Here is a 23,716-nt window from a genome sequence, read left to right as displayed (position 1 = left end):
AGCGGCAGGGCAGGAGAGAGCGTGCCGGTTGCCCCCCTCTTGCTGGAGCATTCGACGTCACGGCCGTCGACAAGCGCACTGGCGTGCAGCCGCCGCGCTCTCACAATCCACTAAAAATACGGCCAACTGCTCGAAATTACGTGAAATAAACGCTATTATAGGAACAGTCGTGTCGTCTGAGTCAAATGCAAGTGTTTTCATAGCTTTTTCAAATTTTCCATTCATTCATTTTTATTTCCTTAAAGACCCCCGAAAGGGTATTACATAAGGGGTGGGTAAATATACAATCAGTTATTGCGTTGTCACAATGATCAATGCGAAGTTACATTTGAAATGCTATGCATGAAACTTGATGGGCAGGTGATTGTGGCGACATCGTGGGAAAGGCCGTTCCAGTCTTTAGCTGCTCTGAGAAAAAAAGAAGCAGAAAACGTTTTAGTGCGGGCACGTGGGCGAAAAACTTGTAGTGCATGGCCGGTGCGATGAGATATGTGAGCTGCGGGGATAATGTAAGGAGGGCGATGAAGGGGCGAGTGAAAAAACTTGTGAAATAATGAGAGGGTTGCAATGCGTCGGCGATAAGACAAATATGGTAAGTTGCACTCTGCTTTGAGGGATGTAACACTGATGTCGTATGAGTACGAAGCATGAACGAATCTAGCTGCACGATTTTGAATAGTTTCTAGAGAATTTGTGAGACCAACTTCAGGCGGGTTCCAGGTGGGAGATGCATATTCTAACTTTGATCTGACTAATGATGTATAAGCAAGTAGTTTTACATGACTCGGAGCGTTGCGTAAATGACGTTTTAAGAAGCCCAAAGTTTTGTTAGCTGATGATGTGATTCTAGCAATGTGAGGGTTCCACGACAAATTGTAGGATAGGGTGACTCCAAGGTATTTATAAGTGGTTACTGATTCGACAGGGACATTAGCTATGTTATAAGAAAAGCGAAGAGGATTTAGACGACGAGTGAAGGAGATTAGTTTGCATTTAGTAGGGTTTAAGGACATAAGCCAGTCATCACACCATTGTAGGATGTGGTCGAGGTCTTCTTGCAATAAGATGTGGTCAGAAGGGTTAGTAACGGTTCTATAAATAACACAGTCGTCTGCAAACATGCGGAAATTTGAAGATACATGCAAAGGCAGGTCGTTAATGTAAATTAGAAATAAAAGAGGACCAAGGACAGAGCCCTGGGGCACACCCTTTCAGTATCCCTTTAAAGCAAGACAACGTGGACAGTGTGAGATCCAGAATTGGGCAGCTCATATCATCAGCTCTGATGGGTCAGCGTTAGCCCATCAAATCATCCATCGGTCTGGACTCCTTAGCTCAACGAAGAAAGCCACTGTGGCTGGCACTGTTTCACAATCTGTATCACAATCGCCCTGACCTAGCTTCGAGCCTCCATTTTAATACCACCTGTGCGAACATCACGTCAGCTTTTCAATTCCACGAGTGTGCAGCGTATATATGACTGGCTCTACAAACGCATTCAATAAGTTTTTTACCCTTGGCCATAGAAGCATGGAACTCGCTACCCGAATCAATCTTCCATGAACGTGACAATTCGAAATTCAGGCAGTTAATATCAGCTCACTTGGCAAAATTAAACTGATCAACAGCAGGCATCTCCTTTACCTCACTGATTCAAATATGAAACTGCAATCTTACTTTGTAGCTTCTCTTCTTCCTTATTTTTATTATATTTTTGCCCTGTACTTTTATATATTTCCCAAAAATTGTGCCTTTAAAAAGATATCAGTTCATTGTCCTCACTTCCATAAAAATATATAACGTAACCACGTCTTGTAGATTGTGCTTCCTAAACCAGTGCTCAAACATTTCGTAACACATGCAAAAACATATTGAATGTGTATTTCTTTTTCGTCCTTTTTTTTCTCGGTTCTATAGACATGTACAACGGTGATATGCCACCTTGTCTGTGATATCCCTTTGTATAATTAACGTGACCTTGTATATAATATTTCGCTACCCTCCCCTTATGCAATGCCCAACTGGGGCCTTTATGGGATAATAAATTATGGTGATGGTGACACGGAGCAGAATGAATGCAGGGCCCGTGTTTCCTGTCTCGTATGCTATTTGTACGATATTGAATCAGATAAATCTGCAAACTTCGCGGTTGTGTGTTGTCTATATGTTCTCATTCACTGACTGAAATGTGTGCAGTGCAACACGCTGTTCAATGCTATAGTGGTCATTTATGCAGCAATGCCCTCATTACGTTTGTGCAGAAAGGCCTGCAGAGCTTCCTGGTCATTGGCCGTGATTTGCATCCCGTGGCTCCTGCTTGCCAAGCCCTTCTATTTGCGCCACAAGCACAAGATGGCAGTGAAGGCTAGGGTGGCCGTTCAAATACTATGGTAATCTTACGAAGAATCATTCTGGGGTTGAAAGAGGAACTTGCCTTGTACCACGTTTAATTGCATAATGATTACATCCCAAATGTATTTACCGTTGCAGCCATGGTTGCAGCAATGGCAGTGATGATGCAACCCCATGATTTCAACTTGTTTTGAGTCGTTCTGGCATGTCTGCTGGTTACACGTCTACAGTTAAAGGCTATTGAGTATGTGCTCTAGCATGGAGGCAGCGTGGTTGCTGTGCAGTGTTCCGTATCGTTTCTACAGATTGCATGACGCGTTTGACTTTTCAGTCCAGTGTGATGATCACTGGCTGGGCTTTGTGATAAGGGGTTCCCCTCTGCCACTGTGTGATTAAATATGAGGATATGATCAAAGTGCTTTGTTCTGCAAACATGAGTTCGATTTCTAACGTCTTAAAATGCGTCTTAATTCACTACTTTTTCCGACCACAGAATTATACGATGAAGGAACAGTGAATCATCGAATTTTTAAAATAGGCCTACGGGCAAGCACTCTGCAGGTAGCATCAGTGCATGAGTCTCCTAAGCAATAGCCAATCGGGGTTATGCATAAATAGTGAATTTCGTCGGACCACCTCTTATCACTGTTTTTATGTTTAATATTTTTAAGAATTTGGAAATGGGACAACTTTCTTGACGCCATGCAAATAATCTGCATGCCAGCATGCTCGTACAGGAAACTTTTCTTCCCCTCCCTTGCCAGTTCTCCTGAAAATTGGGCAGTAAAGCATCATAGAATGCAACCAATGGGCCAGGTGAAACCTGAAATGGCTTGACCCATAGACCAGAGCCGATTTAATTCATTGGTTTATCCACACTCACCTTCCAAGCAAGCCACACATCAGACAAGCTGGAAGCAGGTGATTTGAGTGAATAATTGTGCATACTTAACGAGTACGTGTACATTATGCGTGAATATTATATTGCCTTGCAGCATTTGTTGTAAATTACTACCTGCCACAATGGCTGTCTCTGTGCTGTAGAGCAGGAGGTTGTGGGTTCGATTCCCAGTAGCAGCAGCTGTATTCCGATGGGGATGGAATGCAGATATGCTCATGTACTTTTAGTGTCTGAACTAGTGATGCAGAACTATCAGTGGTAAAAAAAAACTATCGATAATAAATTTAATAGTACTACAGATAGTGTAAAATCAACCGCGCAAACTCATTGCAGCATAAACTTGGTTCCCCAAATCTGTGGAGCAGGAGGGCAGGCTGACGGGCAAGAAAGTTGACTTGATTGCGCTCCTTCACCAGAATTTTTGTCTGACACATGACAATTAAGTCCAATTATTCAAGTGTACAGGAAATAAGACGGTTAACATTTGGCAGTACTGTGCAGCTTCAAATTTATATTGGATTTTGTGATTTCAAAATAGAAATATCAAGAACTAGGTTTGTTAATTGTAATGTGTAAGTGGTTACTTCTAAATATGAATTTATTGATGGACATATTCCTGCATTTTCACTGCCGAAATAATCTTTATTTTCCCCCAAAATTGCTCATAAATAAGTAAACTGAGTATTGCTGATAGTAGGCTATCGTAAGTGCTTTTTGGCAATATTGCCGGCCGGCAACAACATAGTTATTCACACTATTGATGGTAATGTCGGTAGTAATACTAACGACGGTTATATCGATGCTATCGATAGTCGATTTGCCCATAGTTTTGCATCACTAGTCTGAACCCCTGGTATGAAATTATCCAAAGCTCTCCACAGCAGCACCTCATAAAATGCTGGGTTCTTTTTTTAAGACGTTGAAGCCTCGCAGTGTAATTTAGTAATATTTTTGGAAAGCTTTCCTGTTCAGGAAATAATTTTTTTTGTTCTTGTGCTAGTTTTCTTCAATGTAATTCAGCATATTTTGATTAGTGGTTTCTGCTGGCGAGGCCAAAGTTCAATTCCTGGCCACCACAATTTCATTCTGGTAGAACCAAATGCGGTAATGTCTCGAGCTTTAGGTGTACATATTTAACAACTTACAGCAACAAAAGCTACTTCAAAGTAGCAAATTGCTCCGCACTATGGAAAGAGGAGTCTGAGTGTCTTTCCTGTTCATATGATCTTTCTATTTTTCGTAATAGGTTGCGGTCTTCTTTGCACAAGTAGCAAAACCTTGTACACCGCCCTCCATTACAGCATTTCTCGTAGGCTGTGCTTCAGCCTTGCGACTAGATTCTTCACTTAGTACGTTACTATAGTTCTTATTTTTTCCACAGTTGTTTCTTTCGCACTTAACATGTGTGCCACACGGGCACGAAAAATGGCATCAGCTATCTAATGCCTTAAAATTTAATACCATTTGCAAGGTGCCACACAGGCAAATCAAATGGCATTCGCCTTAATGTCATTCGTCACCTAATGCCTTCGCTATAACCCATTTGACTGATAAATGCGCACTCTCTACACCAAAGCTGGCTTGCTCACTGCAGTACACATAAAGCATTTGAAATAGCATCTATCTTGTCAAAAATGTTTTATACATGACTTCTAACAAATCGCATGCTATTTCCTAGTTGCACCATAGCAAAATTCACTCCTGAATTGCAACGGCTTTGACATGATCAGGGCTATGTCTGATTCCGGGCTTCAGATTCAACATGCAATGGCCGAAGTTGCTGTGATCTCAATACAGGAACAAACTCAGGCTAATACAACCATAGTATGCTTACTTCTGCATTTCACTATCCCTGAACGCAGATTAAAGTTGTTAAAATGCGTACTTATATTTCATTACCCTAAAGATTATTTCAAAAGTCGCTGTTATCGACATCATCAGGTCAAATGCCATCAAATTTAGACGTGTGGTAGCTCCACCGAAAGATATGTCGTTCAGGAACCTAATGCCTTAACTACTGAATGTGATTTCTTGTGCCCATGTGGCACGGGTATTAGTCAAACAGGCTCGAGATCTTCACCGTCTTTGTGCAGGCCGGCGCCTCCAGCTCATCTCATCACGGCCCAAAGGATGCCGAAGAAGGGGCAGCGGCCAATGCGACGCCGGAGCCGCCCAAAGCTGTCGGTGGAGGTGGCCACGGTGGAGGAGGCCACGGTGGAGGAGGCCACGGTGGTCACGGCAGCGAGTCGGGTGAATTTGATTTTGGCGACACCTTCATCAACCAGACAATCCACACCATTGAGTACTGCCTGGGCTCCGTGTCGCACACGGCTTCCTACCTCCGACTCTGGGCTCTGAGCTTGGCTCATGCACGTGAGTGCCATTTCTGACAAGTTACTTGCCTGCGGAGTGTTATTGGCAGGCAGTGTCAGATTTGCCAAAGCGACAAGAACTTGAGCACTGGTGGCAAAACCAAATAGACAAGTGGGCTTGTCTTCAAGTCCACTTTTCGAAACAGCAGCTTCAGCGACACGCCATGTTCATGGATGTTCATCTCTTCAAAGAAGCCTCCTTCCCCTAAACTTCGTGTCTTGTTTAAATCCCTGCTGAAATGGTTCTTGTGGCTATTAAGTAACAAGCTTATAGTACATATTTTGCCTGTTGTTGCAGCACGAATGCATAGCATTGGGTCGAGGCTCCATAGAAATTGGACAGAATTGCACTATACGGTTGCTCCATCTACCTCCATGTAAGCACTCTCATCATATGGGTTTGTAACCGGTGGTAAGGCAAAGTATTAAATGCCTTCACATTTTTAAGTGTATATCCCCTTCAGCGGCGGTGTGTACAATTGTGCACATCAACTTCGGAGGTGCATCGTGCACCATGTTTCTTCAAATGGCTTGAAAGGCAGCGTGCACATTTGTGCAGGCTTCCCGAGTCGACGACTAGCGGTCATTTAACTTCATTGGGCTGTGTATTACTGCAGAGGATCACTTTGCTGGAGACACTACCATATTCGACGATCGTTCGACGTGCCGCGTTCCTGGACCAACATCAAGAGCTTTTTTTTTTCTTTTCTCGAAACGAATACAACCAAAAAAACAAATTGTGCATGCATTTTGGACCTAATATTTCATTCTTTTTATGCAAGTATTGAAGCTGACTGGTTGCAGAATAATTAGATATTTAATTACATGCTAATTAACATTAATTACTCACACAAAACAACACATCCCTTCATTTCCTTCCTTTGAATGTAACACTGAGTGCCTTGGAATCATGCCATGCGAATTTGACACATTTGCAGGCAGACAGTGTACCATAATTCGTGCCTGAAGGGATATGGTACGCTGCCTTTCAGCAGTGCGACTATGCTATATATACAGTAGCATCTGTATGGACCCTAGCTGACGTTCGTGGCTCCCGTGTTGCGCAGAGCTGTCGGAGGTGCTGTGGAACATGGTGCTGAAGAACGGCCTGATGCCCATCAGTGTGATCGGGGGCTTCATGATGTACTTCACGTTTGCCGCCTGGGCATTCCTCACCGTGGCCGTGCTGCTGATCATGGAAGGGCTGTCAGCCTTTCTGCATGCCCTGCGTCTCCACTGGTACTATGCCTCTACGGTTTTATCTAAAGCTACACTTTCGAGTCTCTTTGTTTTGTAGCTATTGTGGCTTTAGAGATAGCTTAATAAAATGGCTGGCTGGGCTAGTTGGTTGTGCATACTTAAGGTTAACAGCTCGAAAAAACGCACGGCGGACAGGAAAAAGGACGGGACAAGCGCTGACTTCCAAGTGAAATTTTATTGACAAGAAGGCTCTTATATGTACCCGGGTGAACAGAAAAACGGTGAAAAAAAGAATAACAGAAGCAAAGATACAAAACCACTAAACATCAACTATCACTGAGCCTGCTACGCCGACTCGCGCTTCCCAAAAAACAGAGCTCCCTCTCTGACAATGCAACTGATGGCTTGCTTACACACGTGCTCCTTTCACGCGCCATCTGAGCAGCCTCACAGATCATGCACTCGTGCTCTTCTTTAATCTTATCCAGAACTGCGGTCCTTTCAAACTGCGGAGTGCACCCACACGTGCTCACGTGAAGCGCGAGGAAGCCATCTTTGCCATTGCGAACGTTATTGGCATGCTCCCGTAGGCGTTCGTTTAGGCATCTGCCCGTCTGGCCCTCGTAGCACGCGCCGCAAGACAATGCGATCCTGTACACCACGCCCTGCGCACAGTCGACAAACTGCGTCCTGTGCTTGACCATGCACTGTTTACCGCGCCTCTTACGGGGCAGGTCCTGTTTGCCAACTGGGACAACTTGTCTGGAGCACTGAAAACCACTTTCACGTTGAGGTGTTGTCCAATTTTTTTTAGGCGATGTGACACCGAGTTCATATACGGAATGACCGCCAACTTTTCCCGCTTTTCCGCTGTGGTGCGCTCTTCGTTACCGTCACTGCTCTTACGTTTACTTTTTCTGTGCATTGCCTCTGCCACAGAAATAAGCAAAGGGTGCGGGTACCCTTGTCTTTCTAGGCGCTTCGACTGTGCCTGGAAACTGGCTTCCAAGACGTGATGGCAGGACCTCTCTAATGCGTTCTGGAAACATGACTGTACAATGGCTCTCTTTACTAGTTCGCTATGTGCCGACGAGAACCGCAGAATAGGCTTCTGCAATCTGGGCTCATAACACCAGCATGTGTGATACTCCGAGAATGAAATCTTTAAGTAGGGGTGTGCGAATATTCGAAATTTCGAATATTTTTCTAATAGTGTTTGCTATTCGATTCGATTCGCACTGAAACTTTACTATTCGAACTTCCCAAAAACAAATACAGTCAACGCCCATTGAAACGGACCCCTTCAGATTTTCAATATGCTTCACCTCATTACACTCTCGTATTGCGGCAAAGCTGCCTTTGAAGCTCCGTTATGGTCGAACTTTGCCAAGACAAGTCAACGTCCGATTGAAAGTGGTCCCTAGATTTTCAATATGCTTCACCTCATCACACCCTGGTATTGAGGCAAAGCTGCCTTTCAAACTCCGCTAAGGTCGCAAATGTATTAACTCAAGAAAACGCTGGTTCCAACATGGAGATGAAAGATGGGTCAGCAGTGGGGGCTCAATTAATGCTGTTTTGGACCTGAAATTTGGGCAGGAAGTCCGAAAAATCGGACACCGAAGCTTTTTAGCATCCAAAATTTCAGATGTTCATATATCGACGTCTACGAGGCAGATTTGGAACTCCGGACTTCAAGGGAGCACACCCTTGTTTGCCACATCAGTTGGGCTTCCACAGAAGTTGAAAGAGGAGGAGAGGTTGAGGAAATGGCATCTTTGCCTATCACATGTAAAGTGTTGTCGGCAACACTTTGGTTGCACCAAATCATGTACATAAATAGAATTCAGCCTCTACATTGCCTCATTCTTGATAAGAACTATGAAACACCACTGCGCCAGTGCTTCATCAACCTAGCGAAAAGGAACACTTTCGTGTTGCTATCTCATAAGAATATGCTTAGAAATCCTCTCCAACTTTTTTTTCTGCAATTTCGCTTCGAAGTATTAGAAAAATATTCTAGAAATTTTCTAGAAATATTCGAAAAATATTCGATTTGATTCGCACTCACACTTTAATATTCGAATTCACTTCGCACCCAAAATTTTGCTATTCACACAGCTCTATCTTTAAGTCAAGAAAGCGGATGCTCTCTCTCTCCGGCGTCTCGTGTGTCACCACGAGCGCACAGAGGCATTCGCGAAACGTTTGTAACACCTGCGTGACCTTAGCATGAAAAATATCCAAATCACAGTTCAAGATTATCAGATAATCGTCCACATAACGAAAGGTCTTTACGACGGATAATTCACCAAGCCTTTCATTCAATGCCCTGTCAAATTTGGCCAACAGCAAGTCACTCAGAAAAGGGGCTATGGACGACCCGATTGAAACACCCTCTTTTTTAATGCAAGTCTTCTCGCTCCATTCTAGAAATGTTGACGTAATGTACTGTTCACCCGGGTATATATGAAGAGCCTTCTTGTCAACAAAATTTCAGTTGGAAGTCAGCACTTGTCCCGTCCTTTCTCCTGTCCGCCGTGGTTTTTTTTCGCGCTGTTAACCTTAAGTTAGAGATAGCGTTGACCCCACTCGCAAGTAGTGTGGGCAGCATGATCGCTGTTATGACAAGAACCACACATGTTAAGCTCGCAAGAAGTAACCAATAAGAGCAGGGTCCGCTTGGTTTCACTTCAAGAAAGTATCAGCGAAGCTTTGTCTTGATGTTGTTGAGTGTAAGAGAAAGCTGCTGTAGCTGCAGAAATTAAATCTTTGCCCAGTAGATATGTATTAACAGGCTTGGTCAGCATTGGTGGTAGCCTACAACGAAGCCAACTTTCTGTAGAACCTTTTGGTGTTTCTGCAGAGAGGGAATTCAGTTTTCAGTTACACATTGACAGATTGTTGCTGAGATAATAGAATTTTCAAGCAAACATTTAGATCTAATAATTATTTCAGCTAAAAACTAGTGCTTTGCAGGCAACATGACACCTTCGTTGCAGTTCAGGCACACTACTATAATGTCCTCCAAAAGACATGATAGTAGTAATATTCTGCATGTCCACACTAATGGCCAAAATGCTGTATAATACTGAAAAATGTTTTTTTTTTCCTTTTTAGGGTGGAATTCCAGAGCAAGTTTTACAAGGGAGAAGGGTACATGTTTATGCCATTTGCATTCGAAGCCATCTTGGAGGCACCTGTTGCAGAAGACTAGATATGTAAAAAAAAAGTACTTGTTCTTTTCTTTCACGGAAGAAAAAGCGTGTGTCTGTGAGCGCTGTAAGAAAAACTAGGTTTGTAAAATACCTGCGGTGAACGGTATTGATTATAATTATTGACAACAGTATTTATTCAGTGTTAGCCGCTTCTTGCTGATGTAAATAAAATTGGAAAACTTGAGCCTTATGATGAATGTCTCTTGCGTACATCACCTACAGACGTGCGAAAAAGCCTCAGTAGGATTATTCCCTATACACTCTGCTCATTTAAACACAAGAAGCGCAAACATCAATTCACTTGAGGAATTTTTAAACAAGTTCACCTTTATGCTGGCCATGGAGAGCAAGTAACAACTTTTTTTTTTAAATCCCCATTGAAGGGAAGGGAAGTGGGGACTTTGCTCCTGGCATTGCTTATTAAAATTGTTAAGCTGTTAAAAGTGACAGGTTGTGCTGTGATGTGTTAAGATGTAGCACATACTGTTGCTGTCTGCTTTGGTGCAACAAGTGTCATTGAAAAGGTGTTTAGGAACATGTTCGGGATTGAATTCCAAGCATAGCTTTACAAGAACAAATGTGTAAATTTTGATTCTGTAATGTATGTACAATACTTACTGCTGACTTTCCCTCTACCTTTGTTCCTTTTCTCCTTGGCCATCTTTCCAACCCTTATTTCCCAACACCAGTATGGGGTAGTGAACTGGATACTTGTATCTGTTAACCTGCCTTTGCTCTTTCTCTCTAGACATGCCCTTGCTGTAGTTTCTTACATACATTGCTCTTGGCATAGTGTCGAAGCGCCATGATCTTGGAGCTAAATGAAAACGCAAAGCAGAGGACAGTATGAGCAGGAAAACGAGTGAACTGCCCCTCTGTTTAATTTCAACATGTGTCAACAGGCCCTAGTAAGCACTCTGTCAACCTTGGAGGTCAAGCCATTACTGTAGGTTATGTGAAATTGTGAAGCTGTTTTGAACAAATCTTATTGCTAAAATCTGAGGATTTATCATACTTCCGTATGTTCTGTGAACAGGCTTCATACTCCTATCTCTCTTTGTCCTTTTCTTTCATTCCCCTAATCCCGGCTACACTAAGCATGGCTGCTTGTGTGGACTCCGGGCCCTTTTCGGAGAGAGAAACTTTCGGTCACATGGAAACATGTAGGCCATGACTCAAGTTTAAGTGCTTATTACAGTGAATGTCTCTATGTCTAGGCAAAAGCGAAATTATCTGTACACGTGCCCTTAGTAAAAAAAGATCCTGTTGCTGCCCCTGTGCATATGTGCAACAGAAATCAGAAATTTTGCAATACTCTCCACTGATCCACTAAAAATAAAGGGAACACTGAGTGGCAAACACCATTTAAGATTCTGGACAGACATAACCAATAATTGAGAAAGTTTTTAATGAACCGTCAGGATTAACCCAGTGATAAACACGAGGGCTGTACGCGCATGCTTGGGTGCTGACTTTTTTTTAAGTTTCTGAGTGAGACAGCATTGTAAAAAAGAAAGAAAAATGCAAGAAACACAGACCACAATGAAAAGGTTTAAAACTTTAATAAGACGTTTTGGCTTCCTAAGAAGCCAAGACCATAAGCTTTTCAAACCTTTTCATTTTGGCCTGTATTTCTTGTGTTTTCCATTATTCATTATGCCTGCTAACCCTGATGCTACCTCGGCGACCTCGGCAAGGTGGGATGCTGTCTTGCGTAGCTCCAACCTAGTCAACCAGAAATGAGCTCTCTGGCAAGCCCGCGACTGCTGTCAGGCTAGGCCTTTCGGTCCCAACATGGGAGCCCTAAACGCATTCGCGCACTTCTCGCAATGCAGGGCATTAAAAAAAGTTATTCCATTCCATTCCTCTCGACCAGATGAATTATTCTGAAACCATCAATTTCATTGAGACAGGGTTGAGAGAGGATAAACATCTTTATTTACAAGTTAGCTCAGGAGAGGTATTCTGAGTTGAGAATGCCTTAAGCTCAGGGTCCTCGCTACCATCCTTAGCTGATCACCGATGTTGGAGCTCGCCAAGGCTCTCTCCCCCAAAGCCCGTTGGTGTGGTAAGGTTGGAGGGTGGGTTAGATGTTCATCTCTAAAGGATGTGCTGTGATGTGAAAACTCTTGTGTGTAGTGCACACCCGTGCACAGGACAATTTGTATACAGTAACTAACTGTACTACGTAGAATTTTCACTTTTCATCATACCTCTCTCCCTTTTCCCTTTACCCCGATGAGGAGTAGCAGGCTAGAGACGCACTCTGCAGGTATACCTTTTCTCCTTTCTCTTCACTAAGTATTACCTTTATTCCATTTCTTCTTGTTTCGAAAGTGGTACCTTGTAGGTAAATCCATAATGGTATTGCAGCGTACACACAACAAACAACTGAAGGCAAAGGAAACAGGCAAGCGCTGGTCTCTTTTCGCCTTATGCCCCGTCTGCATGTTGTGTGCACGGTGCAATATATCAAACAATTCCTACCAATTTGCCCAACTTTCCGTTCATTTCCAATTCAGGAAAAAAGTAACTGGCCATGACTAAGGAACTCTGCGCACCCGGTGAGTGGGTATGTGCCAGTAATGTTGGTATCATCATCATCATCTGCGCAACACGTGCCACATCGCGTCTCGTGCACCAGAATACCGGCAGCTCGTGCCTTTCGCTGTTCTTTTCCCATCAGCCAATACGCCTGTCAGCAGCGCGGCCATATAACCCTCGGATGCCAACGCCAGGATTCTCCGACGGAAGGCAAGTTGCGCCCGCACTTTTGGTCGGCTACGTCAGCGCGGCCTGCGGGTCTGCACGTGCGAATTTACACCTCGGCCACAGAGGACATCTTCAAAACATTTAGCAGTCGAGCCCGATCAGGATGAAGCCTCATTCGCGATTGCATCATATTCTAGGCATTATAATTGCATCCTGCGAATCTGCGCGCGGCCGGCACTTTTTTCAGTTCGCGAAAGACGTGCGCGCGCTGTCGACGTGACATTCTTGACAGAAAAAAAAAAATGGGGAATGTCGAGTTTTTAAAGCAATTATTTTGGGACAGACTCTCCAAAGAGCGTAAACTGCTTTAGAAGTGTATCTGTGCACACTCTTAAGAAAAGGTCGAGTATTGGTGAGTGTTTCTGCCACGGGACAACAATAATCTGGCTTGCTCGCGTTCTCTTCCTCCAAACTCGATATCGACTCTCGCCACTAAGAATGCTGTGTCGCGCTACACTCAGAGTGAGTAAAAAGGGTGAATTTTGTTCCACAGCAATAACCGTCTATCTTGCGTACCTTTGCATTATGGCTGTGCGCCTGGCACTTCCCCGGGTCACGGAGGGCGCATGCGCATTATCAGCGGACATAGCATTCTTGATAAGGAAGTGGCGAGTTTTCGTAAAAGTACTCGATCTTTAAGTTCTTACGTGTACTGAAGCAAAACTGCTAGCCGGCCTAGTTGGAACGAATTCATTGTAGTACTTGCGCGAAAACAAGCGGGGACGAAGAAAGGAGACACACGGACTAGCGCAATCTAACAACTGATTTATTTTTGAAAAAAAAAAAACGTTTGCTTAAAAGCCCAACGTGACCTGCGCGCTTCCGCCAGAGAGCACACACCATCCGCGCATATAACAATCACTAGACCACAATTCCCGAGATCACAATTCCCGGGAATTGTGGTCTAGTGATTGTTATATGCGCGGATGGTGTGTGCTCTCTGGCGGAAGCGCGCAGATCACGTTGGGCTTTTAAGCAAACGTTTTTTTTTTTTTTTCAAAAATAAATTTAGATTGCGCTAGTCCGTGTGTCTCCTTTCTTCGTCCCGTTTGTTTTCGCGCAAGTACTACAATGAATTCTTACGTGTAGCGCGCACGCGATTCATGATCGTGAAGTGCCGGAACCGCGCTGATTACGCAAGAAAAAGCACGCGAGGTAGACGACGATTGGGATTTCTGCCATGCAATTGTCGTCATCTACCTCACGCACTTTCCTTTCGTGAGCGCGCGCTAGAAGAGGGCGCGGATAAGTTGGAAAACATAAAGGGCTTTAGGAAGACAGCGCTCGTGTGTGTTGCGTGTCCTTGTCCACATTGTCTCAGTTGCGTTAATTCCAATTGCACGGATGAGCGCATGCGCAGCATGCGTACGACATTTTCTCATGCAGGCGACCGCGGCAGCGCGCGGCTGCACGAGCCCATGCATACGCGCACAATTGCCACTCGCCTGGTCTTAGGACGTAATTATCTAAGGAAGGTGTGAATGCTACATAAGGGAGAGTACGTGTCTCGCCTGTTTGAAATGGTGCCATGCCAAGTTGCGGAAGTGCGCGCGCGCGTCGTTCGCTCGATCCCAGCAATCCCGGTGTACACGCGTGCTTCGTGGTGCACCCATTTCGAGCTGATAAAACCATGTTTACTAGTTGAAAAAGGTAAATATGAGGAGGTGCTGCTTTTTTTTTTAGATTACGTCATGAATTCTTCGAATTGAATTTTTTAGCTCTCTCCTCAGTTTTGTATTCGGATTCGCAAACTATGCGAATCGCGCGCATGTGTGTGTTTAGCTGTCGCCCTGTCGTACGCGTGGCCTGACCATAAGTGTTCTCTGGCCGGACATTTTCGGGCGCCCCTTTTGTCGCCGATAACCGCTGCTCATCTGCGCCGACCCGAAGTGCTTCGAAATGTATTCTTCCATCGGTAACTTGTGCACGTATTTCGTTATGATTTGAGCGAATCTCATTCGCTAGCCTGCCAGCGAGCCTTTTTTTTTTTTTCTTGTTCGTAGTATCCTCGCAATGCATGCACGCCAGGTTGTTCCTGTGTGCACCTCTCGGGAGCTCGACCTGCCAGGAGAATTTCTGACCAACCCCGTTACAACAATTAAACAGTAGTAAATAAAATATTAATTTGAATGATAATTAAGCTAGCTCAGTTATTATTCGCCTGAAACCCCCCTCCCGAAAAAAAAACTGTTGTTTAAAGCTAATGTTGTATATGTGATTAAGGTAAAAGTTCATGATTGAGAAAAGTTAATATATGTTTGCTTTATTATTCAAATCCTGGACAAATAGCCAAAGTGGAAAATCGTATACTGGCACTTCCCACTCTGAATTTAAACACGCACAGTGTTCATTATAGATATAGATATTCATATGACATGACATTTGAGCTGGCCGCCTGAGTCTGTTAACAATGTTGAAGTACTTAAGTTGGGTTCCAGTTGGGTCCAGTTACTCTCAGTACAACTGGTCATGGTGTACCCACTTGGTTTTCAGTTGGCTTATAACTGGAACCAGTTGCTTCATATGCTGTGACCAATTGGTTTCCAGCTGGGACCAGTTGAAACCAGTTAGATTTACAGTTACACATTTTCGCCTGTGGTGAGACATTGAACAATTGAAAGCTATCATGTGCTGCAGTGGTGAATACTACACTGATGCCAATTACTGATTATTTAATTTAAATCTGTAATCATCTCACTTCTGAGAAGTATTGCAGGTCAAAGTTAATCTTCCTGAGCAAACCAGCTGTGAACCTAGCTAAGAACCTAGTTTTATTCTCAACCTATTCAGGAGAGAAATATTAATTTACCATTACATTGAGTTGTTTGAAGGCCAAAAAAAGAGCTAATATGCCAGTGTTGGGAGCTAACAAACCTGCAACCTCTCTGTGATGGATGAAACACTCTACCATTGAAGCTTCATTCATTTTCTTGTATATTAGTGCAGCCATGGTGGTGGATTTGGAAGGTTGCTTCAGCAACAGCTAGAGCCACATAAAACCAACAAAGTCAATGCGGTTGTGTCGACAATGGACAAGCCCCTCGCTTTTCCTTCTATTGCAACATATGGGCACATGTGTAACTTTTGAGAAGGCTACTGCGTTGCCTCCTTGCAGGAGTAGCAAGATGAGCAGTAAAAACAATGGTCTGTGAGTACATAGTTCATAGTGCAATAGCGCAACACACACAGGGACATGGGCAAGAGAGACGATACAGGCGCTAATTCGTACCAACTAGCTCGGCTTTCCATACTACTGCAGGTCTGTGAGTAACCACTGAGTGACAAGTGCTCTTTCTGGATTTGCAGCATCTTGTCAGCTTGCAGAACAGCGTGGCACCCATCACCATGACCACCGCGAGCCAGCTGGTGGTTCCCATGACGCTTTGGGGCAAGATAGCCCCCACACACAATGTGTCATCTATCTTCATCACAAAGGATCAGAAGATAATCGTCACAGGCTGCAACGATGGCCAGATATGCGTCTGGGACATTATGGATGGGCTGAAAGTAGGTCCTGTCCTGCCCTCACTGTTAAAAATGTTGACGCACTTGTTTATTTTTTCCGCTGACCATTTTTCACATGTTGACGATGTTGGGTAGTTATTGCATAGTGCAAGGCACGTTTTCATGTATTTAGAGCTTCTCAAATGTCATTGTCGATTTTAATAAGATTGCATGTATTACACCAATGGCAGTATGCATTCTAAAACTTGCACTAACCCCAGCAATTACACTGAAATGTATAGTGACACACATATTAGGAGCTGTCATGTTTTTCCCGTAGATAAGATTTCGACGAACTACTGTGCTTGCCACTATTGTATTCTATTTTGACTCCCTTTCACCTATATTTATATAAAAACATTTATTTCCGTTTCCAATGTGCCAATGGGCAAATTTCTTCCACCTCCTTGCAGTGCCATATGCTTGGCACAACACATGATTAGAAACGAAAATAAAATTAAGTGAAAAATTACGAAATACAAGTTTTGGTGAACGAGTGCATGCAGTGACTTGAGCAGTGCTGTCTGGAGTGTTCCATCTCTGTAAACTTAAGTCAGTAGCACTGTCATGTCAAAGATGGTTTACTCTGCCGAATGGGTTTGAGAACCGTTATAATATTAATACTCTGAACCGGCGCGAAAGGGACCACTTGAACCCAAACTTAACCGTATTTTTTTGTCTGTTCGATGCTATCTTTATATTAAGGTTGCAAACTTGGACGAGTTCGCTGGTGTCATCACGATGGCACTGGAAAGGAAATAAGAGAAAATCGGTCATCCTAGACGATACTGAACTAAAATTTCTTGCGTACTGCACGTCGTTTAGTTTGTGAGTTTGAACATGACACTTGTTAGTTCAAACCTTGTTCTGTGCACATATTTTCTGCGTTTATCTTTGCATTTGCATCATCATGATAAAGTACTCACTTGTGTTGGACATGCTGCATGTGCTTTGCAGATGTGCCACGTAGCATGCTTTTCGGCCACACTGGTCGAGTTCGGTGCCTGGCCAGTGCCTGTCCAACTGGCGATGGCTCTTTGCTGGTCAGCTCTTCCGAGACTGGGTATGTTGACAAGTTCTTCATAGCGTGCATGCTTTTACAGGGACATTCCCTTTCTTTGTACATATTACCAATGTCATTGCTTCGCAGACTGTTACTTCATGTTCTTTACTTTTTTTAGTTTACATTCAATGGTGTTCATTATTTCACTGATTCACGTGTGATCTGACTATGCTATTCTTTTTTCTTCATGTTTACGTGTTGGCATGGCATGTGTGTGTCTTCTGATGCGCTTTACTTAGTGTGTTATGCTCATTTCTGCTCCCCCACCCCGCGCCAAAGGCCTCCAAAGTAGGCGGACAGTATGTCACAAAATAAATATAAATAAATGTAGGCAATTTCATGACTAACAGATCATTAAAACCCATAATTAAAAGCTGCCTGCCTATTTTGCATCCATGCCCTGCTTTGAATAGTGTGTTACCATTGAGCCGATGTTCCAATGTTTTGTCTGCATCAAGGTTGTCTTGTTGGCCTGCAGCTCAACAGCTGTATACATGTCTATGTGCAGTGAAATGTGCTTGTGGGACTTGACGGACGGCAGGGCCTGGAGTCCAGCATTCTTCCTTACGTTCATACGCGTATGCAGGTAGATTACGCTTTTTTTTTATGGACCTGCATGAGTAATGTCCTATGGCGTTACAGTAATGGAAGCTTGGCTGATAGTTATCAGATCACTAGGTACTTTTGTGCATCCAAGTGATCCTGCTAGGTCATTTCTGGTGGGACGTTTGTCAAATATTAGTGCCCTTCTTGCCACCTATACTAGGCTATCTATTTCTTTCCCTCTGGGTGATGTAAATTTACTGCGTGTAGGCTGCATGTTGGGGATTTTCTACAGCTGCTAACAGCGTGGGTGGTCACTGCAACTGTCAGTCAGTATCCCCTGGTAACATGTTGGCTGCATTCTTTGTGCTGACAAGTCAGAATCTGAAATTTAGATCAAGATTTACCAGTGTCAAGGCTACTAGAGGCAGATTCGTGTTTCTCACTGTTAATGAGGAGCTTTTCTCTTTATTTTTTTTTTTTTATAATCTTATGAATATTCCACTTGAACTGTAGATGCACAAAAATCGGGATGCTGAAACGAGTACACTCAAACCTCATTATAACGAAGTCGCACCCGACACGAAATTAAGTTCGTTATATCTGAAAATTCGTTATAAACATATACTTGTAACACTGTATATTGACAAGACTATTCTTGAGTTACTTCATTATAACCAAATTCGTTATATCCGTGTTCATTATATCGAGGTTTGAGTGTACAATAACAGTAATTTGTTTGGTGTTCAGATTAAATTTCATTATCCTAAGTACATCAGTCAGTATCCCCTGGTAACATGTTGGCTGCATTCTTTGTGCTGACAAGTCAGAATCTGCATATTTAGATCAAGATTTACGAGTGTCAAGGCTACTAGAGGCAGATTCGTGTTTCTCACTGTTAATGAGGAGCTTTTCTCTTTATTGTTTTTTTTTTTATAATCTTATGAATATTCCCACTTGAACTGTAGATGCACAAAAATCGGGATGCTGAAACGAGTACAATAACAGTCATTTGTTTGGTGTTCAGATTAAATTTTCATTATCCTAAGTACATCAGTCAGTATCCCTGGTAACATGTTGGCTGCATTCTTTGTGCTGACAAGTCAGAATCTGCATATTTAGATCAAGATTTACCAGTGTCAAGGCTACTAGAGGCAGATTCGTGTTTCTCACTGTTAATGAGGAGCTTTTTCTTTATTGTTTTTTTTATAATCTTATGAATATTCCCACTTGAACTGTAGATGCACAAAAATCGGGATGCTGAAACGAGTACAATAACAGTCATTTGTTGGTGTTCAGATTAAATTTTCATTATCCTAAGTACATCAGTCAGTATCCCTGGTAACATGTTGGCTGCATTCTTTGTGCTGACAAGTCAGAATCTGCATATTTAGATCAAGATTTACTAGTGTCAAGGCTACTAGAGGCAGATTCGTGTTTCTCACTGTTAATGAGGAGCTTTTCTTTTATTGTTTTTTTTTATAATCTTATGAATATTCCCACTTGAACTGTAGATGCACAAAAATCGGGATGCTGAAACGAGTACAATAACAGTCATTTGTTTGGTGTTCAGATTAAATTTTCATTATCCTAAGTACATCAGTCAGTATCCCCTGGTAACATGTTGGCTGCATTCTTTGTGCTGACAAGTCAGAATCTGCATATTTAGATCAAGATTTACCAGTGTCAAGGCTACTAGAGCAGATTCGTGTTTCTCACTGTTAATGAGGAGCTTTTCTCTTTATTGTTTTTTTTTTATAATCTTATGAATATTCCCACTTGAACTGTAGATGCACAAAAATCGCGATGCTGAAACGAGTACAATAACAGTCATTTGTTTGGTGTTCAGATTAAATTTTCATTATCCTAAGTACATCAGTCAGTATCCCCTGGTAACATGTTGGCTGCATTCTTTGTGCTGACAAGTCAGAATCTGCATATTTAGATCAAGATTTACTAGTGTCAAGGCTACTAGAGGCAGATTCGTGTTTCTCACTGTTAATGAGGAGCTTTTCTCTTATTGTTTTTTTTTTATAATCTTATGAATATTCCCACTTGAACTGTAGATGCACAAAAATCGGGATGCTGAAACGAGTACACTCAAACCTCATTATAACGAAGTCGCACCCGACACGAAATTAAGTTCGTTATATCCGAAAATTCGTTATAAACATATACTTGTAACACTGTATATATGACAAGACTATTCTTGAGTTACTTCATTATAACCAATAATTCGTTATATCCGTGTTCGTTATATCGAGGTTTGAGTGTACATAACAGTCATTTGTTGGTGTTCAGATTAAATTTTCATTATCCTAAGTACATCAGTCAGTATCCCCTGGTAACATGTTGGCTGCATTCTTTGTGCTGACAAGTCAGAATCTGCATATTTAGATCAAGATTTACTAGTGTCAAGGCTACTAGAGGCAGATTCGTGTTTCTCACTGTTAATGAGGAGCTTTTCTCTTTATTGTTTTTTTTATAATCTTATCAATATTCCACTTGAACTGTAGATGCACAAAAATCGGGATGCTCAAACGAGTACAATAACAGTCATTTGTTTGGTGTTCAGATTAAATTTTCATTATCCTAAGTACAAAACGCCTTTTGAACTGTTTTGGGGCATTGGAAATTTTCAACTGCAACGTAAAATAGGAATAAATTTATGACAAATTTTATCCCCACAGCTATAGTAGGCATCAGTCATCCCAGTGGAGTAGCTAAGCTACCATAACTATAATGAACTTTATCATTAAGTCATGTTTATGGGAACTAACTGCAAATGCTCCATAACACAACACAATTACATAATCTTGCTAAATTATGAATACTAGAGTATGAAAATCAACCTGTAATGTAAGTGCAAGAACTTAATTTTTTAAGTATGCCATATTAAAAAAAATGACCTTAGTTTTAAGTCTGGGTCCAATGTCACCAGTTTCCTACAGGATGGCTGTGCTTTCAAGCAACTAGAAACTTCATTCCACCGAGCACTGGGCAAGAAGTGCAGTTGCACTCTTTTTACCAGTAGGTATCCTGTGGCAGCGATTCTCTGCCTCCCACATCAGTGGTGGATGATCAAACATTTGTTCACGGCAATGTCAAAATAGTGGGACGTTCTCCTCCAGTGTGGGAGGTACTGGGTTCAATTGCCGGTGCTGATGGGAATGATCCGGTTTTTCTAATGGGCAGGGGAGCACCAGGCAAACAGTTCTGTGTGGGTTCTAGTTTATAAGTGTCCCATGAATATCTGCAAAGGTCTCTGGGCACGCAGCTTTGGTGAAGTGGTCAAGCATCCGTCGTTGCTGTTAGAGGCAGAGAATTGCTGCTGCCAGATACCTGCGGGTTACTTAAATACAATCACGCTTGTGGCCTAGCGCTTGGCAGAATGAGGCTTCAGGTCACTTGGGAATAACACTCACCTGTAGGAAATAGGTGGCATCGGACTGCCAGACCTGAAAAAACAAGGTCACTTCTTTTTTTTGCAGATTCGATTTGCACCTAGTCCTATTCAGTTTAGTTCAGTTTGCCCTAGAAATTTACTACTTCCACATCTCTCTATCAACACAGTATGATAAACAAAGCAGTTGCCCATTAAAGGTGTAATGACACGATTTTGAGACATCGCAAAAGGGACATTTTTCGTTTCCTTGGTATGCAGCGTCAACGCTCTCCACATACCGGAGTCAGAGAACACGTCTAAAATATTTTAATTTGACATTGAAGTTTTTTCGCTGAGCCTCTGCAAGCCAGCCCCACTGCAATGGACATTATCCCGATGTGTCAACACAGTTCCCCCGAGTTTGCGAGCTCTGCGTCCTGCAAGCAGCCGAAATCGCAGAAATCACTGTCAGGGTCACTGGACAACAATTCATCATCATTGTTGTGTGCACCACGAGCAGACAACAGATTAGCCGCTAGTACATCGCGAGTTTCTGTATCCGCGTGACGTCACACTGCTATGAAAAGTCACTGAGAAGCCACCCCCTCGACATCGAAACCGAAAGTGTCTTAAGGTAGCGGTAATTATAGGTTTCTCGACACCAGTATTTTTATTTAGAGCAACAATCCGAAATTTTTTAAAATTTGTGTCAGTACTCCTTTAAGCAAGATGTCATCAAAATTTATTCAGTGCCACTGAGTTACTTCAAAAGTGCATTCACCCTGTGCAGAACATATCACCCTTTAGTTTTGATGCTTCAATTTCTTGCTAGCTTTCAAAAGGTACATCTGGTGTTGACTCTGCTGTGTAAGCATAATGCGATACACTGTTGCGTAGTCTTCTTAAACACTGCATTGCTAAGCAAATAAAGTGTAATACCAGAGCAGCAGCCAGGTTCAGGATATCACGCCAAGAACTGCATGATTTATACTTCTTTCACATAGACCAGTCTTGTGCTGTAGTTTTCACAGCTGCAATTTTATGTATGTGTGAACCTCATAGTATTGCCATTTCACAAGCACCTATTATTGTGGCAGCTGAGATTTTTGCATTAACAATGTTCGTGTGGTATATCGAATTGTTGCTAGCATGAAATTGTGATGCATCTGCATTCTACTTATTGAGAACAACACCTTTATGTAAAAACTAGTTATGATGGGTTAGTTGCGATGATCTAGCACTTGCTTGTTTTTTTTCTTGGTTTTGGAGGGTTCCAGCCTTTATTTAACTTCTTTTGTATGCAGACTCAGAACTTGTAGTTGCCTTCGTGTCGCATTTTGCGGGGGAAAAAAAAAACTACCTTATTGCTCAACCTGGATCATTCCCTTTTGCACTTCTTCCAGTCCCACATGATTTCCGGGGGTGAAAGCTCTCACCTGTTCTGCAATGGCTACTATCCGGACATTGTCATCCTTGACACTATGACGTTGACTGTGGCCTTCCAACTCATGTCACGGATCACCTCGGACTGGATCAGTGCTGCATGTTATTAGATCGCCTAAAAAAAATGGTGAGCCACTTTTAAGAGTATTTCGCTGGTTTCACTATAGAATGTCAGTTGCATTGTGTAGTCACCCCTTTAAAGGGACACTAAAGACAACAATAAACGGTTTTATCGATAAATTGTGCTCTGTGAACTCTAATGTCATTAATTTGACCATCATAGGTTTATTAATAGGGAGAAAACCAAGTTCAAAGTTTCATTTTTAAATTTTGTGCCGAACTCTTCCCGTGTGACGTCACGGATTTCAAAGTGTATTTATCGCATTCGGTGCCATTGGCTCAACAAAATTATCCCAAATTTGGTATGTTAAGTCTGTGGCCCCCTCAGAGGACAATGTACTTCATTATTACCGATTAGGAACTATGTAGGTGCCGTCAAAACACATGACGTCACGGCGAATGGTGTGGAAACTTCAAGGTGATGTCACCACCCACATTTTGTTTTTGCGCGTTTTCTCGCTTACTAAGCGTCTTCTCGCAGCAAGCGTGGTGTTTTTGGTATCGCGAAAGAGTACTTCACTGGTATGAGAAAGATCGTTTTGCTCTTTAGTGTCCCTTTAATCCTTGGATTTCAGTAACGCAGTTGTCTGGTTTATCTTTCAACATGATATATGTCAAAAATTTAGTGAGACACTCACGACTTTAGTCATCACTTTGAAGTGGGATGTGCTGTGTTGTGTTACCAACATTCTCAGCCACTGAATTTGTTTGACATCACAGCTCTTACTGTTCGACAACTCAGAAAACATGGTTCTACAATATGGAGTGACCACAAACATGCAATTTCTACAAGCTCTTTATTATTTGTCATCGTCAATGTTATTCTTCATCGTCTTTGCCATT

General features: G+C 42.6%; 1 protein-coding gene and 1 pseudogene across 1 annotated transcript in view; both read left to right on the top strand.

Annotated features, from left to right (window-relative positions):
* LOC119377888 (V-type proton ATPase 116 kDa subunit a 1-like) overlaps positions 1 to 10,222 on the top strand; it is a 47,860-nt pseudogene extending 37,638 nt beyond the window's left edge.
* A 2,360-nt stretch (positions 10,223 to 12,582) lies between these two features.
* LOC119377890 (WD repeat-containing protein 7-like) overlaps positions 12,583 to 23,716 on the top strand; it is a 102,221-nt gene continuing 91,087 nt past the window's right edge. Inside the window, 4 exon segments of the mRNA XM_049411660.1 lie at positions 12,583 to 12,615; positions 16,122 to 16,322; positions 17,290 to 17,382; positions 22,714 to 22,846. Of these exon segments, the coding sequence (XP_049267617.1) occupies positions 12,583 to 12,615; positions 16,122 to 16,322; positions 17,290 to 17,382; positions 22,714 to 22,846 (460 nt within the window).

Source organism: Rhipicephalus sanguineus, unplaced genomic scaffold, assembly GCF_013339695.2.
Source record: "Rhipicephalus sanguineus isolate Rsan-2018 unplaced genomic scaffold, BIME_Rsan_1.4 Seq602, whole genome shotgun sequence".
NCBI lineage: Eukaryota > Metazoa > Arthropoda > Arachnida > Ixodida > Ixodidae > Rhipicephalus > Rhipicephalus sanguineus.
Note: the sequence above shows the minus strand (reverse complement) of the source record. Positions and strands in the feature narration are given on the sequence as shown.